At 44.2% G+C, this 16,609-nt stretch overlaps 1 protein-coding gene across 4 annotated transcripts in view; it reads right to left on the bottom strand.

Moving 5' to 3' along the window:
* Nucleotides 1-5,940: 5,940 nt before the first annotated feature.
* The window catches only part of ZCCHC8 (zinc finger CCHC-type containing 8), a 37,165-nt gene continuing 26,496 nt past the window's right edge, over nt 5,941-16,609 (bottom strand). For all 4 annotated transcript variants that reach the window (XM_017544333.2, XM_037744221.1, XM_037744222.1 and 1 more), the window contains 4 exons: nt 15,963-16,084; nt 13,987-14,073; nt 13,623-13,740; nt 5,941-7,331 (listed from right to left, as the gene is read on the bottom strand). In XM_017544333.2, the coding sequence (XP_017399822.1) occupies nt 6,550-7,331; nt 13,623-13,740; nt 13,987-14,073; nt 15,963-16,084 (1,109 nt within the window). In that variant the 3' untranslated portion in view covers nt 5,941-6,549. The remainder of the gene's footprint in view (nt 7,332-13,622; nt 13,741-13,986; nt 14,074-15,962; nt 16,085-16,609) is intronic.

Below are 16,609 nucleotides of genomic sequence, written 5' to 3' on the forward strand. Positions count from 1 at the left end.
AAAAAAAAAAAAAAAAAAAGAAAAAAATTAGCTGGGCATGGGGCATGTGCCTTTAGCCCCAGCTCCTTGGGAGGCAGGGCAGGAGGATTGCTGGAGCCTAGGAGTTCAAGGCTACAGCGAGCTATGATCTCATCACTGCACTGAAGTCTGGGCAACAGGGCAAGACCCTTTCTCAACAATAACAACAACAAAAACAAGTTGGAAGGAAACTTAGCAATCACTGAGTTCAAATTCCTACCTTGAGCACAAATCTATTTAGATGTCAGCCAGTCTCTAAAAGGTAACAAACAAGTAGGCTATTTCAACCTTTGAATCTACGTGCTTATTCAACAAAACTTTTTTTTTTTTTTTTGGAGACAGGGTCTCACTCTGACCCAGGCTGAAGTGCAATGGCCTGATCACAGCTCACTGCAGCCTTGACCATCCTCCTGTCTTAGCTTTCCAAGCAGCTGGGACCACTGGTGCGTGCCACCACGCCAAGCTAATTTTGTTTATTTTTTGTAGAGACAGGTCTGGAACCTTGCTATGTTGCCAAGACTGCTTTCAAACTCCTGACCTCAACCTATCCGCTTGCCTTGGTATCCAAAGCATTGAGATTACAGTCGTGAGCCACCAAGTCCAGCCCTACTACTGCAAGGTTCTTAACTGAGGTCCATGGATCTTCTGGATAGAAATCAGGGAAATCTGACATTGACTGTAGGCAAATATTCTGTTCCTCCCACATGCCTGCTATGCCTGTCCCAATCTTTGACTCTCTAAAGTCATGAACCCTATTTGGTTTCAACTACCCCAGGAGTTCAGGATTCCTCCAAATGTTCTAAATAAATACTTAGTAGACTGGGCTGGTATAATGAACAGAGTTGTAATTGGTTTGAAGAATCCAAGATCAGGACTGTGGTAGAACAGAAGGAAACTTGTTCCAAGCCTGTGAGAAATTTGCCTTAGGTCTAATCCCACAACCTGTTCCAATCCAGTTTCATTTGTCATTCTCACTTATGACTGATGAACTTGCTTCCATCACGGAAAACGTTAAGAACTCACTCTAGCATGAGGTCACCCTACAAAGGAGCACTCTCAGCTGCCCGGAATGTTAGCATTCAGCAGGGACCACACCCCTTGCCTTTTCAGTAATTCCTCCTATTACAAAACTCCAAATGCAGCACATTGTTGATAGGAAATTTTGTTTAAAAAGAATATTTCTGGCTGGGCACGGTGGCTCACACCTGTAATCCCCACACTTTGGGAGGCCGAGATGGGCGGATCACCTGAGGTCAGGAGTTGGAGACCAGCCTGGTCAATGTGGCAAAACCCTGTCTCTTCTAAAAATACAAAAATTAGCCTGACGTGGTGGCAGGCACCTGTAATCCTGGCTACTCAGGAGGCTGAGGCATGAGAATCTCTTGAACATGGGAGGCGGAGGTTGCAACGAGCTGACATCGTGCCACTCCACTTCAGCCTGGGTGACAGAGTGAGACTCTGTCTCAAAAAAAACAAAAAAGAATTCAGGCGAGTCCGTAAAGTGAAAGTCAGTTTATTAGGAAAGTAAAGGAATAAAAGAATGGCCACTCCATAGGCAGAGCAGCCCTGGCGCTGATGGTTGCCCATTTTTTTTTGAGACGGAGTTTCGCTCTTGTTACCCAGGCTGGAGTGCAATGGCGCAACCTTGGCTCACCGCAACCTCCGCCTCCTGGGTTCAGGCAATTCTCCTGCCTCAGCCTCCTGAGTCGCTGGGACTACAGGCACGTGCCACCATGCCCAGCTAATTTTTTGTAGTTTTAATAGAGACGGGGTTTCACCATGTTGACCAGGATGGTCTCGATCTCTTGACCTCGTGATCCGCCCACCTCGGCCTCCCACAGTGCTGGGATTACAGGCTTGAGCCACCGCGCCCAGCCCGGTTGCCCATTTTTAAGGTTATTTCTTGGTGATACAATGGGTGGATTTTTCTTGCCTTTCCTTTTTATACTATACGGGGTAACTTCATGATGTCGCCATGGCTTTTGTAAACTGTCATGGTGCTGGCAGGAGTGTAGCAGTGAGGACAACCAGAGGTCACTCTCCCGACCATCTTGCTTTTGGCGGGTTTTAGCCGGCTACTTTACTGCAATCTGTTTTATCAGCAAGGTCTTTAGGACATGTATCTCGTGTATCTCATGCTGACCTCCTATCTCGTCCTGTGACTTAGAATGCCTAGCCATCTAGAAATGTAGCCCAGTAGGTCTCAGCCTCATTTTACTCGGCCTCTATACAAGATGGAGTCACTCTGGTTTAAACGCCTCTGACACAAGCAACTTGGGTACTAAAAGTTGTTACAACACCCTTGCTGGTTTTGCCTGCTAGTGATAATCTACAAAATTCTAAAGATTTACCTAGAGAGAAAAAAAGTAAAAAACCACAATTCAAGACAGAAGAGCAAAATGATTCCAGCAGAGAACTTGAAGGATGAAATCAACCAGGAGGAAGCTTCATTTTAGTAGAAAGTAAACGGTATTTTCACCACATAAGGAAATGTGACCTTTTGAAAAAAGAACAAGGTCATTTTGTACTTTAGTAAGGGCAGTTCCTTCTTGCCACTTACCTGCTTCCATGAGACAACAAACAGCTGGGTTTGTTTTAGCAACCAGCATTGCAATTCACATTCCCTTTAAAACCAAGGCAAAGATTAGAGAGAGATCCCCACCCCTGCTGCAAGTCAGTCTTGAAGGACAAGTGTTTGGTTCTTACCTCATCTACCCACACCTGGAGACCTGTCACATCATGGGCAAGTTGAAACAGTAACTTCTTCCTCCACCCAACAATCTTGCAATACTCCAAAGCAGCAAACCTTTTTTTTTTTTTTTTTTTGAGACAGAGTCTTGCTCTGTTGTCCAGACTGGAGTGCAGTGGTGCCATCTCAGCTCACTGCAGCCTCCTGGGTTCAAGCGATTCTCCTGCCTCAGGCTCCTGAGTAGCTAAGATTACAGGCACGTGCCACCACGCCCAGCTAATTTTTGTATTTTTAGTAGAGATGGGGTTTCACCATCTCTGGTCTCAAACTCTTGACCTCGTGATCCGCCCACCTCGGCCTCCCAAAGTGATGGGATTACAGGCGTGAGCCACCTTGCTCAGCCTAAACAATACCTTCTTAAAATGGGGCACCCGCTCGAGGCAACTACTTCCTGCTTTATGCCCTCCCTCCCATAAATGGTCTCTTCAATTTATTCAGACTTCTGCTTTAGGAATTGTCTTCTTAAAACACCACTTAGAGAGCCAGGCACGGTGGCTCATACCTGTAATCCCAGCACTTTGCGGGGCAGAGGCAGGCGGATCATGAAGTCAGGAGTTTGAGACCAGCCTGGCCAATATGATGAAAACCCCATCTCTACTAAAAATATGAAAAGTAGCTGGGTGTGGTGGCGGGCGCCTGTAGTCCCAGCTACTCAAGAGGCTGAGGCAGGAGAATTGCTAGAACCGAGGAGGCAGAGGCTGCAATGAGCTGAGATTGTCCCACTACACTCCAGCCTGGGTGACAGAGCAAGACTCCATCTCAAAGAAACAAAAAAACAACAAAACACCACTGTTAGGAGGACACTCTTCACTGAAAGATCTTTAACAGACCACAGAGCAAAGTAATCCAGAGTTCTTAGCATCAATGAATACGCCACTCTTAATTGAAGTCTTTTTCACCATTCTACATTTCTTGCGTGTTCCTGCTTCTGCCTTACTCATTGTTTTCTCTAGAGTTCACCATACATTTTTGTCTATGATTCCTCCTACCTACGCTTTAAGGATTAGTTCAACGGTTATCTGTTTACAGAAGTCTTCAAATTCCCTCCAAATGAATACTAAATCCAGTGGTCCTGAGAATTCGAAGTCAGTCCTCCATAAGTGATTCTCTCACCACAAAATGGCCCAAGTACCTTGCCTGCCTCCCATGGCCGCCAGCTGAATTGTGTTGTAATTGGGAGGGAACCCTCCATTTTCTCCCAGTACTGTATCACTTTTTTTTTTTTTTTTTTTTTTTTTTCTGAGACAGAGTCTCACTCTGTCACCCAGGCTGCAGTGCAGTGGCGTCATGTCAGCTCACTGCAGCCTCCACCTCCCGGGTTAAAGTGATTCTCCTGCCTCAGCCTCCCGAGTAGCTGGGACTACAGGCATGCACCACCATATCCGGCTAATTTTTGGTAGAGATGGGGTTTCACCATGTTGGCCAGGCTGGTCTCAAACCCTTGGCCTCAAGTGATATGCCTGCCTTGGTTTCCCAAAGTGCTGAGATTATAGGCATGAGCCACTGTGTTGGGCCACAGTATTTTTTTAAATGCCGCAAAGCACACTGAAGAACACTTAACACGAGTATATCCTCAATGAGTAACTGAACAGGCTGAATATAGTGGCTCACACCTGTAATCCCAGTTACTCTGGAGGCTGAGGCACAAGAATCTGTGATCCTAGGTGACAGATCGAGACCCTGTCCCTCCGCCCACCCCCCCCAAAAAAAAGAACAAATGAAGAAATAGCCCATTTTTTGAGAATCAGTGCTTTTATAGAGCTTTTGACAAGGAGGCAGTACAACGGTTAATAACATGGATATGGGGGTCAGAGAGACACAGATTTAAATTTACTAGGCTGCGTATCAGCTGTGTGTTTTAGGTATGGGTGTATTTAGCTGTACTTCCTCTAAACAACGAGGTTAACAATACCTACCAATATGGTGATTGTGAAAATGGGGTAATGAGCAAAATATCTTAATGTGATGTGTGGTATATGGCAAAGAGATAACTATTAAGATACCTCTGGTATTCACAGGTGACTCTACTAATGCAGTGCTTCTTAAAGGGACATTTAAACAACCACTGCTCTGATTTAGGGAATAGTCAAGCTTTAGTTGAACACTGGCCTCTCAAGAACCACTTCTGGAATGTCGACAAGTTCCTTTAACCTCTCTGTCTCCGTTTCCTTACTTCCAAGGGGTGATAATTATTTGCCTGACAGAAATGCTGAGCGAGATCAGGTCAAAAATACTATGTCAACAACTGCAAAGGATTGCTTTTATTATGAACTTAAGAAGAAAAAAAGCTGGAAGTATTTTAAATTTTATTCTTTTTCTAGCACATTCTGTGAAGGCTTTAAAAATAAATTTCTCTTTATAATTTTCCTTTTCTTTATTCTTTACAGGACAGTAAATCTGATTACTCAAGTTCTCAAAAATGAAAACTATACTGGAATGTTTCTATTATGCTCCCCCTGTTGGCCTGAGAGCAGGATAACACTGCCTGAGACTAACAATTCAAGATGATCTAAACATTTATTTTCATGGACTTGACTAATATAAAGATGTAATGGCATTCCATAGAAAGACCTAAGCCACAGTTTCAGCTCTATCTTATATAGATACCCGACAATTGAAAGCAATATGTTTATCTAATTTTTAACTATTAGGGTTCAAATCTAGAAAATTATTTTTATAGAAAGGCTAGCTGCATGCCATTCATTCTTTCAAAATAATTACTTTTCAAAGATTCTGCTGTTTCTGTATTTAAGGCTGAAATCCACTGAAAGCCCCCAAACTTGCAATTTTTGCAACAACTTACTTTTTTGAGATGGAGTTTCCCTCTTGTTGTCCAGGTTGGAGTGTAATGGCGTGATCTCGGCTCACTGCAACCTCTGCCTCCCAAGTTCAAGCAATTCTCCTGTCTCAGCCTCCCGAGTAACTGGGATTACAGGAATGCATCACCACACCCAGCTAATTTTTCTATTTTTAGTAGAGATGAGGTTTCACCATCTTGGCCAGACTGGTCTTGATCTCCTGACCTCAGGTGATCCTGCCGCTTTGCTCTCCCAAAGTGCTAGAATTACAGGCATGAGCCACTGCGCCTGGCCAACGATTTACTTTTAAACTTAAAAGTTATTATATATACTAATTTACCTGTGAATCACTTTTTTTGTATTCAAAGTCTTAGATTATGTCTATGAAAACTAATTTATTAAACCTCTGTACACAAAGATGAACATACCTGTATAGCAAGCATATATGAAGCATGAAGTTACAAAGAAGTAGAAGTATTACTAAAATTGATACATGTAATTCACTTATAAAAATACCCCAAATGGGATAAAGCTGCTCATCCCTGATTTTTCTCATTTGGTTGTTGGAGTTGAAATATGAATTTAAAATGGTAGAATTTTTTCTTTTAAAAAGTGATATATTAAACTTATATACAGGATAATTAGCAAAATGTAGAAAGGGAAAACAATGTACAAAAGACAGATAAAAACCATCAATCTCAACGGACAGTCACAATCCAAAAATAGTATAAACCTTAACAAACTATGTCTAATCCAGGTCATATTCACATCTCCCCCCAGGTTTTGTCAGTGAGAGTAAAATATAGTAAACTAGTGAGCTCAGTCTTTCCATTCTTTAAAATAGGCTCGACTTTGGAACACAAACCTTGGATAGATTTTTAAACATGGGAGGAACAAACAGGAAAACAATTTTATCTATCCATTTAATTAGTACTAATTAATGGAACAAAGTTATTAAATAGCTCTTGGTGCTAAGTCAAGCCATTATTCAGAGGCCTTTTTGTTTTTCTGCTGGTTTCTGGGTGAGTTCTTTAACAAGCTTCTTATCTTGAGGTACATCCCAGTGGATTCTGCCATATTCTCAAATTCAAATGGTGTGATTCCAGTTGCAAATTTGCTCATGTCAGGTATAGGGCTATGCATTTTAGCGGCTGTTGAAGGACTGGTGTCTGCAGGAAAGAGCTTCCGGCTGCCCCCATTGCTGATATCACAGTTTGGTGTGACACTGCCATTATCAATACAGGCACCTTCAGCATTTACCGGAGCCAGGTCCACCTTTTCCTTCTGACAAAGTGATGTTACCTCAGAATCTGGGCTGGAGGCACGTCCAGCTTCTGATTTCTTTGTAAAAATGTCTGGTACCTCAGGCTCATCCAGCGCCTGCTTTTCAGATGTTTTTCCTTCTGGGACAGGGAGGTCTAGCTCATTTGGACAAGGTGAAGAGGCAACGGAATTCCCAGTTAAAGGTGTGTCCACAGGAATGTCAGAGTCACTGTTAATGCTTTCGGCCTGCTCCAGAGCCGCCCAGATACGCCTCTGCTGTTCTTCAAGTTCTTCCAGAGTCAGGGCGTCCTCATCCACAGCTGCAGATGCTGTTCTGGTCTGGGGTGAGTCACTGGGAGTCAGTGGTGGGGTGCCCTTGGGGAGAGGAGGGGTGAAGACGGGTGGAGGAGTTCCCCGAGGGAGTGGAGGAGGAATGTCAGGAGGTAATGGTGGTTGAAACTGAAAAGTTTCGCCGCTCTGAGAACCATGTGGTACCTCCATATCTGAAGTAAGAAAATTAAGAGATACTTTAGAACTTGTAATAGCATTTGTTTTACTAAAATGTGTTATTTGAACTCAGGTATATCCAGAAATTCAATGGCCAAAAGTAACCGGCTTAAGAGAAGGAAAATTCTGGATTCTCAGGTGCTATGACCATCACCTGGTGCCCTTAGTTCACCTGAAAAGATCTACAGGCAGAGCTGTCAGGATCTTCTGGTGCTAGAACTTTAGCCATACCCCTTGGGAGATCTGTTTCTGTGCTGAGTGCATTATTTTAGAGTGAGGAAATATGAGCAATTGTATGGAGACTACAGAATTTCAAGGTAGTGCGCTCTACCCAGAAATTCATGGCAGAATGCAGTAGGAAATTTGATTGGAGGTGCAGGCTGGCTACTGAGTGGTGGAAGGCTAATGGGGAGGAAGTAAGGGGCAAGGCAGGAGTACGCCTTGGGTTATTTCTTCCTTTTTTTTTTTTTTTTTTGAGATGGAGTCTCGCTCTGTCCCCCGGGTTGGAGTGCAGTGGTGCTCATTGCAAGCTCTGCCTCCTGGGTTCAAGCGATTCTCCTGCCTCAGCCTCAGAAGTAGCTGGGACTATAGGCCCATGCTACCACGCCTGGCTCATTTTATGTATTTTTAGTAGAGATGGGGTTTCACCATGTTAGCCAGGATGGTCTGGATCTCCTGAACTCGTGAGGCTTCACCCTCCTTGGCCTTCTAAAGTGCTGGGATTACAGGTATGAACCACTGTGCCCAGGCCTTTTTTTTTTTTTTTTTTGAGACAGAGTCTTGCTCTGTTGCCTAGGATGGAGTACAGCGGCACAATCTCGGCTCACTGCATCCTCTGCCTCCCAGGTTCAAGCAATTCTTCTGCCTCAGCCTCCTGAGTAGCTGGGATCACAGTCATGCACCACCACGCCCGGCTAATTTTTGTATTTTTAGTAGAGAAGGGGTTTCATCATATTGGCCAGGCTGGTCTTGAACTTCTGACCTCAGGCAATCCACCTGCCTTGGCCTCCTGAAGTGCTGGGATTATAGGTGTGAGCCACTGTGCCCAGCCTTATTTCCCAATTCTTATCTCTAATCTAGACTGCTCACTTTAACTGCAGGTTCACGTATCTAACTGCCCACTGACCATCATCACCTATAGGTTCCACAGACACAACCTGTCCAAAACAAATGATCTCTTCCGAAAATGTGGACTATTCCCCCATCTGCTGTTGTCACTAATGGCACCACCAGGGGTATCTGCTTGTCACCTGGGAGTACTCTTTCTTTCCACCCATCCCTAGGTCTTTGGCTCTCTGGGGAGCATGCTCTCCTGTTGGCTGCCACAGCCGCAACCGTGCCTCAGGTCCATTACCATTTGCCAGGAATGTGAGAGTCACCCTCACCTCTGGATTCATCTTCCTTGTGTCTGTCCTCCAAACCGCTGCCAGATCCATCTTTTTTCTTTTCGAGACGGAGTTTCACTCATGTTACCCAGGCTGGAGTGCAATGGCGCGATCTTGGCTCAGGCAATTCTCCTGCCTCAGCCTCCTGAGTAGCTGGGATTACAGGCACACACCACCATGCCCAGCTAATTTTTTGTATTTTTAGTAGAGACGGGGTTTCACCATGTTGACCAGGATGGTCTCGATCTCTTGACCTGGTGATCCACCCGCCTCGGCCTCCCAAAGTGCTGGGATTACAGGCTTGAGCCACCGCGCCCGGCCTGACTCTTTTTTTTGAGATAAAGTCTTGCTCTGTTGCCCAGGCTCGAACGCAGTGGAGCAATCTCAGTTCACTGCAACCTCCAACCCTTGGATTCAAGTGATTCTCCTGCCTCAGCCTCCTAAGTAGCTGGGATTACAGGCAACTGCCACCACACCCAGCTAATTTTTTTTTTTTCTGTATTTTTAGTAGAGATGGGGTTTCACCATCTTGGCTGGTCTGGTCTTGATGTGATCCACTCACCTTGGCCTCCCAAAGTGCTGGGATTACAGGCGTGACACTGCATCCAGCCCAGATTCATCTTTCTACAACAAAAGTCTGGCCCTATACCCTTCCCATCTCCATTGGAATCCCTTCAGTGCCTGCTCAGACCCCACAGGAAGAAGTCCAATCTTCCTCCAAGGCCCTCTAGGATACAATTTCCCTACTTCCATCACATCACCTCCTACTGCCTGGCTCAAACTCCAGCTGTCACCCTGCTGCTGACCTGATGTGCCGTGAAGTTTCAACGATCCTGCATTTGCACTTCCCACTGTCTCAAACGCCCTCATCCACCTCGTCTCCTTGGTAAATCCCTGCATTCATCCCTCAAGATGCAGTTCAAAGTTACCCTATAACTTCATTCAGCACAGATGATCAGTTTTTCCTCTGTGCCACCATTACAGTCTGGAACCTGCTCTGTGGCAGCAATATGTTAACACTTTTGTTCCGTACATATCACTGCGGGCCACCACATTTATATGAAAATGATGTTGACCCATCTGCAATCCCGAGGTGAGATGACAGTGATAGCTGGGGCAGCAATGCTATCTTTTTTTTTTTTTTTTGATGGTTTGTTCATTCTTTTTTTTTTTTCAGACGGAGTTTCGCTGTTTTTGCCCAGACTGGAGTGCAATGGCACGATCTCGGCTCACCGCAACCTCCGCCTCCTGGGTTCAAGCAATTCTCCTGCCTCAGCTTCCCGAGTAGCTGGGACTACAGGCACGCACCATCATGCCCAGCTAATTTTTGTATTTTTTTAGTAGAGATGAGGTTTCACCTTGTTGATCAGGATGGTCTCAATCTCTTGACCTCGTGATCCACCCGCCTCGGCCTCCCAAAGTGCTGGGATTACAGGCTTGAGCCACCGCGCCCGGCCGGTTTGTTCATTCTTAAACAGTGACTCCATATTCGCTAAGAACCAATAGCGTGTGGGCATCCATTGATATAGCCCCTTTTTATTTATCTCTGGACAGCTATTTGAAGCAATGGGAGTGAGAGATTTGAACCCAGAATAATCTCAGGAGCTTTAAATCCAGTAAAGGTTGGGTTGTTTCTTTTCATCCAAAAGTTAGCCGCTGTTGCCAAACTGGGGAACATTCCTGGCGCAATCTCTAGCATTGCTGAATGACGAAGAGCTCCCGCCCACTCAAAGAATTCACCCATTCTGTCTCTCGCAGCCTTAAGTCTTCTCTTGAACTCTATGATATCAGCTATAACAGATGATAACTTCACTGTTTCATCCATGCACTGCTTGAGATAGGCTTGAATAACATATAGTCATCTGAGCCTTTGTTGCCACGAATTTCACCTGATGCAGGAGCTCCTTTCCAGGGGATTTGAATTTTGTGAACAAGAATGTAAACACAAATTCTCTGACCCATTCATGACTACTGATCCAGTCAATGGCAGGGCCGGCACTGTAACCAACCAGAAGATTTGCACTTTCACTATCAGGTGCTCGGCCAAGTGCGGCCATCATTGCGCAGAATCTCTTCTGGATCAGGATACTGTCTGACTTCATTTTGTCACTTGACCCAACCACTATACCAATCAACAGATCACAGCAATGATGGAGAACAGAACCATCTCTATTCTGGTTAGGATAACCCCTCTTTCACGGATTTCTTGTGGAGCGTGAGGGTATACATTTGCTTTCCCTGCATTGTGATTCCACTTTTTTCTTCCACTCCAACTGCTTTGAATCCTTCAAGCATTCCTTCAAAGAGCACAGAAACATAAGACTCGGCAGGACTGGATGGAAGAGCTGACGAAAGCTTGGATCCACAAATGATTTTGCGTTTTCTTTGATTTCTTTTTTTTTTTTTTTAGACGGAGTTTCGCTCTTGTTACCCAGGCTGGAATGCAATGGCGCGATCTCGGCTCACCGCAACCTCCACCTCCTGGGTTCAGGCAATTCTCCTGCCTCAGCCTCCTGAGTAGCTGGGATTACAGGCACGCGCCACCATGCCCAGCTAATTTTTTGTAGTTTTAGTAGAGACAGGGCTTCACCATGTTGACCAGGATGGTCTCGATCTCTTGACCTTGTGATCCACCCGCCTCGGCCTCCCAATTCTTTGATTTCTTTAACGTGTCTGATACCTGGGTGAAGCTCCGTAGAATCTGAAGGAAATTGCCGCACATTTCCATTGAGATGCTGTGGCATATTCTCGACTGAAATCTCCATCGGGGCTTGACAGAGCTCCATTGCAGCTGATCAGTTTGAGTAGGTTCCTTTTTTTCTTTTCTTTTTTTTGTGAGATGGAGTTTTGCTCTTGTTGCCCAGGCTGGAGTGCAATGGAATGATAGCTCACTGCAACTTCCGCATCCCAGGTTCAAGCAGTTCTCCTGCCTCAGCCTCCTGAGTAGCTGGGATTACAGGAATGTTCTACCATGCCCAGCTAGTTTTTTATTTTTAGTAGTGATGGGGTTTCTCCATGTTGGTCAGGCTGGTCTCGAACACCCAACCTCAGGTGATCTGTCCGCCTCAGCCTCCCAAAGTGCAGGGATTACATGCGTGAGCCACCGCACCCAGCATAATGCTATCTTATTAAGCTTTCTGTCCTCAGGGTCTAGTAGAGAGTCTGAAATTTACAGGTAATATAAGATTTGTGAAAATAATAACACACTCTCACTTGGAAGTTAACTCACAGGCCATGTGTGGTGGCTCATGCCTGTAATCCTAGCACTTTGGGGAGCCGAAGCGGGTGGATCATGAGGTCAAGAGATCGAAACCATCCTTGCTAACATGGTAAAACCTCATCTCTACTAAAAATACAAAAATTAGCTGAGCGTGGTGGCATGTACCTGTAGTCCCAGCTACTAGGGAGGCTGAGGCAGGAGAATCACTTGAACGTGGGAGGCAGAGGTTGCAATGAGCCAAGATGGTGCCACTGCACTCCAGCCTACCAACAGAGTAAGACTCTGTCTCCAAAAAAAAAAGTCAACTCACAGCCCAGCATGGTGGTTCATGCCAGTAAACTAGGAGGCTGAGGCAGGCAGATTGCTTAAACTCAGGAGTTCAAGATCAGCCTGGGCAACAAAGTAAGACCCTGGTCTCTACAAAATATACAAAAATTAGCTGGGTGTGGTGACGCATGTCCGTAGTCCCAGCTACATGGGAGGCTGAGGTGGGAGGATTGCTTGATCCCAGGAGTCTGAGGCTGCAGTGAGCCATGATCACACCACTGCATTCCAGCCTTAGCAACCGAGTCAGACCCGGTGTCCAAAAAAAAAAAAAAAAAAAAAAAAAAAAAAAAAAAAAAAAAAAAAAAAAGAGAGAAGAAAGAGCCTCTAGCACAAAGCTGAACATGCCTACACAGAAGTGTGTGGCCCTGGTGACAGGGGTGCCACCACCACAAATCCCAACTTCAAAAAACAACCATGCCTCAAATGATCAACAAGGATAATCTGCTTTCTTCCACAGGATTGGAAGTGCGTGAGACCCAAATTCACTTCTTTCGAGGCTGTTTCAACTGACTAAAAATATAAAAATTAGCTGGGTGTGGTGGGGGATGTCTGTAGTCCAGCTACTTGGGATGCTGAGGCAGGAGAATCGCTTGAACCCAGGAGGCAGAAGTTGCAGTGGGCCAAGATCACGCCACTGCATTCCAGCTTGGATGACAGAGAAAGACTCTGCCTCAAAAAAAAAAAAAAAAAAAAAGCTAAGGAAGTCTCAGAGAGCAAGCCCTTTCTCCCATTTTATGTTTTGGGAAAGTAGATTTTCCTCAAGGCCTCTGTTTCTTGGGTGGAGGAGTGATGTACTGGATCAGTACTATTGGAAAGAATAACTGGGGAAGCTTGGCCCAGCTCTGCTCTTCTTCCTCTTGGGACCAAGCTGCTAGAAGGGCACACACTTTCCACTGCTTGTCTCAGAGCGCTGAACTGATCAAAGGGGCCTGTCTGCATGCAGCACTGTTGGGACCAGGTGGGGCTGCTAATTCAGAAATGGGCCAGGCACTGTGGCTTGAACCTGTAATCTTAGCACTTAGGGAAGCAGAGGCAAGAAGACTAAGCCTGGGAGTTTGAGATCTGCCTGGACAACACAGTGAGACCCCATTCTACACCAAAAAAGGTAAAAAAAAAATGGAACTCCCCTAATTCAGGAATGCAGCCAGCTGGCCCACCTGGCTCTCACACCAAGGTCTGGCTTTCAATTAAGCTTTTATCAGTGATAGCGGTGATACTCTGATCTCCAAGAATAAAACAAAGATTTACTCTTTAGTCAGTGCTCACAAAGGAGCTTCTCCTTTCTTATGGAACTCAAGAGCATACAAACGTGTCCTAGCTTCTGGATGAAATCAAAGCCACATGATGAAACCTACCTGAATCGAGCTCCATGTCGGCAGGGGAGCCTGCTGAGTTGCTTTCCTTCTTCTGCTTCTTTGGACTACCCGGGCTAGAGTGAGATGAAGACCTTTTGCTGCCAGACTTCACACCTGGCTAAAGAAGCAACCAAAGGAAACACAAGTTAGGTGGGGTAGCAAACGAATTAAACTCCATCCCTTCACTTAAAATTATGTAGAAAAATGACCTGGAGCTAAGTCTAGGTAACTGGTAAATTTCGCCACTGTTTTCCTTTTGGTTAGTCAGATAACAAAGCAAGGAAAGGCTATAAGACGCTAATAAATTACAAAATCTCTCGGATACAACAACATTTTATAGACTACACCCTTAAAATCTATTTACCGCTTGGAAGTTAGAAGTAAGGTAATTGGCAAACACATCCTTCTGTTGACATGCCTGCATTGGTATGGAACCAAACATCCTCCATTCCTAATGATGAAAAGAGAAGGAAAAAAAAACGTGTTTGAAAAATGTCATGTTTTCAGATTTTGCTCAAAGGAGGTACAGTAGAGATCTCAAAATTACATTTTTCCTTCTTATGTGACTTTTCCTTTATCGAAAATTAAGGAAAATAATGATGTGTTAAAGGAAAAATAAACCTGCCTGCAAAATAATTAAGATTGAATACTGAAAGACTACTTGACACAATCACTTGTCCAAAAAGGTTCTACATATTGCAAGCAGAAGATGTAGGCCGGAACAACTGCTCTGGGGCCTCCCAGGCTCCAATCTCTCTCCCATCAAGCACTGGCACTGCTAACAGGGCCCACTTCTCCTAACACACTTACTCATGAGTTTTCTATCTTCTGTTCTTTCTCTTTCCAAATATAACACTCATCTTTAAAGACTCCACAAAGTTTGTTTCTCTCTCATCGCTGACTGCACATTCAGCAGTGGTTCTCAGTAAGAATCAACCAGAACTCTAGTGAAACATACAGATCTCGGGGTTTTAATTAGTCAAGTCTAAGGGTGGGACTCAAGAATGTACATTTCTAATGAGTATTCCCAGGGGACTCTGAAGAGACTGGAAGCTGGACTGGCTTCCAGAAGCACTGATCGCTTGTATCATGCAATTCCGCCTGAAATGAATGACACACTGTCTTGTGTGATTGATAACTTTGTATCTGTTCACTAGACACTAACTTCAAGTCTTTGGCTTCTTCCCTACAGTCCAGTTTCTAAAAACACCAAGGATACACTTATTTACTTTTTTTTTTTGAAATGGAGTTTTGCTTTTATAACCCAGGCTAAAGTACAATGGCACAATCTCAGCTCATTGCAACCTCTACCTCCTGGGTTCAAGCAATTCTCCTGCCTCAGTCTCCTGAGTAACTGGGATTGCAGGCACCTGCCACCATGCCTGGCTAATTTTTGTATTTTTAGTAGACATGGGATTTTGCCATGTTGGCCAGGCTGGTCTTAATCTCCTGGGCTCAGGTTATCTACCTGCCTCGGCCTCCCAAAGAGCTGGGATTATAGGCATGGGCCACTGCACCCAGCCACGAATATGCTTTTTAAATAAAATAGTACAATAGTTCATTGTTGAATCTTGAGACCTAAGATGGAAACTGAAAAAGAGTTAAGTGTGGAAAAACCATTCATATACAAAATGAGAAATTTTACTTTGAGGGGAAAAAAGGCAAGAATGAACAGGAAAAAGTTATAGTATATTTAGATTTATTATAGATAGAAACTTACTTTCCAAGCTAAGTCTGTAAAATATATAATACTGTCTCAGAACCATGCACGTTTTTTAAAACTTTTAAGACTTTAGAATAGTTTTAGATTTAGAGACTCTAACCAATCTATTTGGCTCCCTTTCTGAGGGCACAAAATTAGAGAAAACTGCTGTTGATGAATACAACACTTCAATTAAGATTCTAGCAAGATTCTATAAAGGAAATTAAAAATGTAAACAAATAACAAATTTATTCCCTTAAACAGTAACTGCTATATAAGTTAGTATGTGTATATGAATTAACTAATTATTTTTTGAGACAGGGTCTCATGTGATCTCACCTCACTGTAATCTCTGCAATCCTTCCACCCCAGCCTCCCTAGGAGCCAGGATTACAGGCATGTGCCACCACCCTTGACTAGTTTTTAAATTTTAAAAACTAGTAGAGACAAGGTCTTGCTATGTTGCTCAGGCTGGTCTCAAACTGTGGGGCTCAAGCAATCCTTTTGCCTCTACCTCCCAAAGTGCTGGGATTAACAGGTGTGAGGCACGGTGCTTAGCCAACAAGTTAATATTTTGACCAGTCTTTAACATAGTACTATCACATCACACGATAATTTAAAAAAATCAATATACTTACATCTGGAATTCCTTTTGGAGTGGATATATTAAAACCAGGATAGTTGACCAATTTTGAGAGATCGTAAGTGACACTTTTATTCTGTTGTATTTCCCCAACTTCCATTTCCCCATCAGTGCCATCTATTACAGACCATAAAAAGTATTAATATTGTTAAATGTCAATATACATCTCTCCCCAGACCAAAAGTACACCTGGAAAATGCTTATACTCATGACAAGAGAATTAGTTTTGAAATAGCTATAATTTTTCTAAACCATTAGGACATAAGTTTTTTGTTTTTTTTTTTTGAGAAAGGTTCTCGCTTTGTCACCCAGGCTGCTGGAGTACAGTGGCACCATCTTGGCTCACTACAGCTTTTGCTCCTCTGGCTCAAGTGATCCTCCCACCTCAGCCTCCTGAAGAGCTGGTACTACAGGCATGCACAACTGCTCCTGGCTAAGTTAAGTATTTTTAGTAGAGACAGAGTTTCACAATGTTGCCCAGGTTGGTCTCAAACTCCTGAGCTTAAGCAATCCACCCGCCTTGGCTTCTCAAGTGCTGAGATTACAGGCAAGCTACCACGCCTGGCCAGAACAAATATATATATATTTTTGAGATGGAGTATCACTCTGTCACCCAGGCTGGAGTGCAGTGGTGAGATCTCG

Source organism: Cebus imitator, unplaced genomic scaffold (genome assembly GCF_001604975.1).
Source record: "Cebus imitator isolate Cc_AM_T3 unplaced genomic scaffold, Cebus_imitator-1.0 Scaffold169, whole genome shotgun sequence".
Taxonomy (NCBI): Eukaryota; Metazoa; Chordata; class Mammalia; order Primates; family Cebidae; genus Cebus; species Cebus imitator.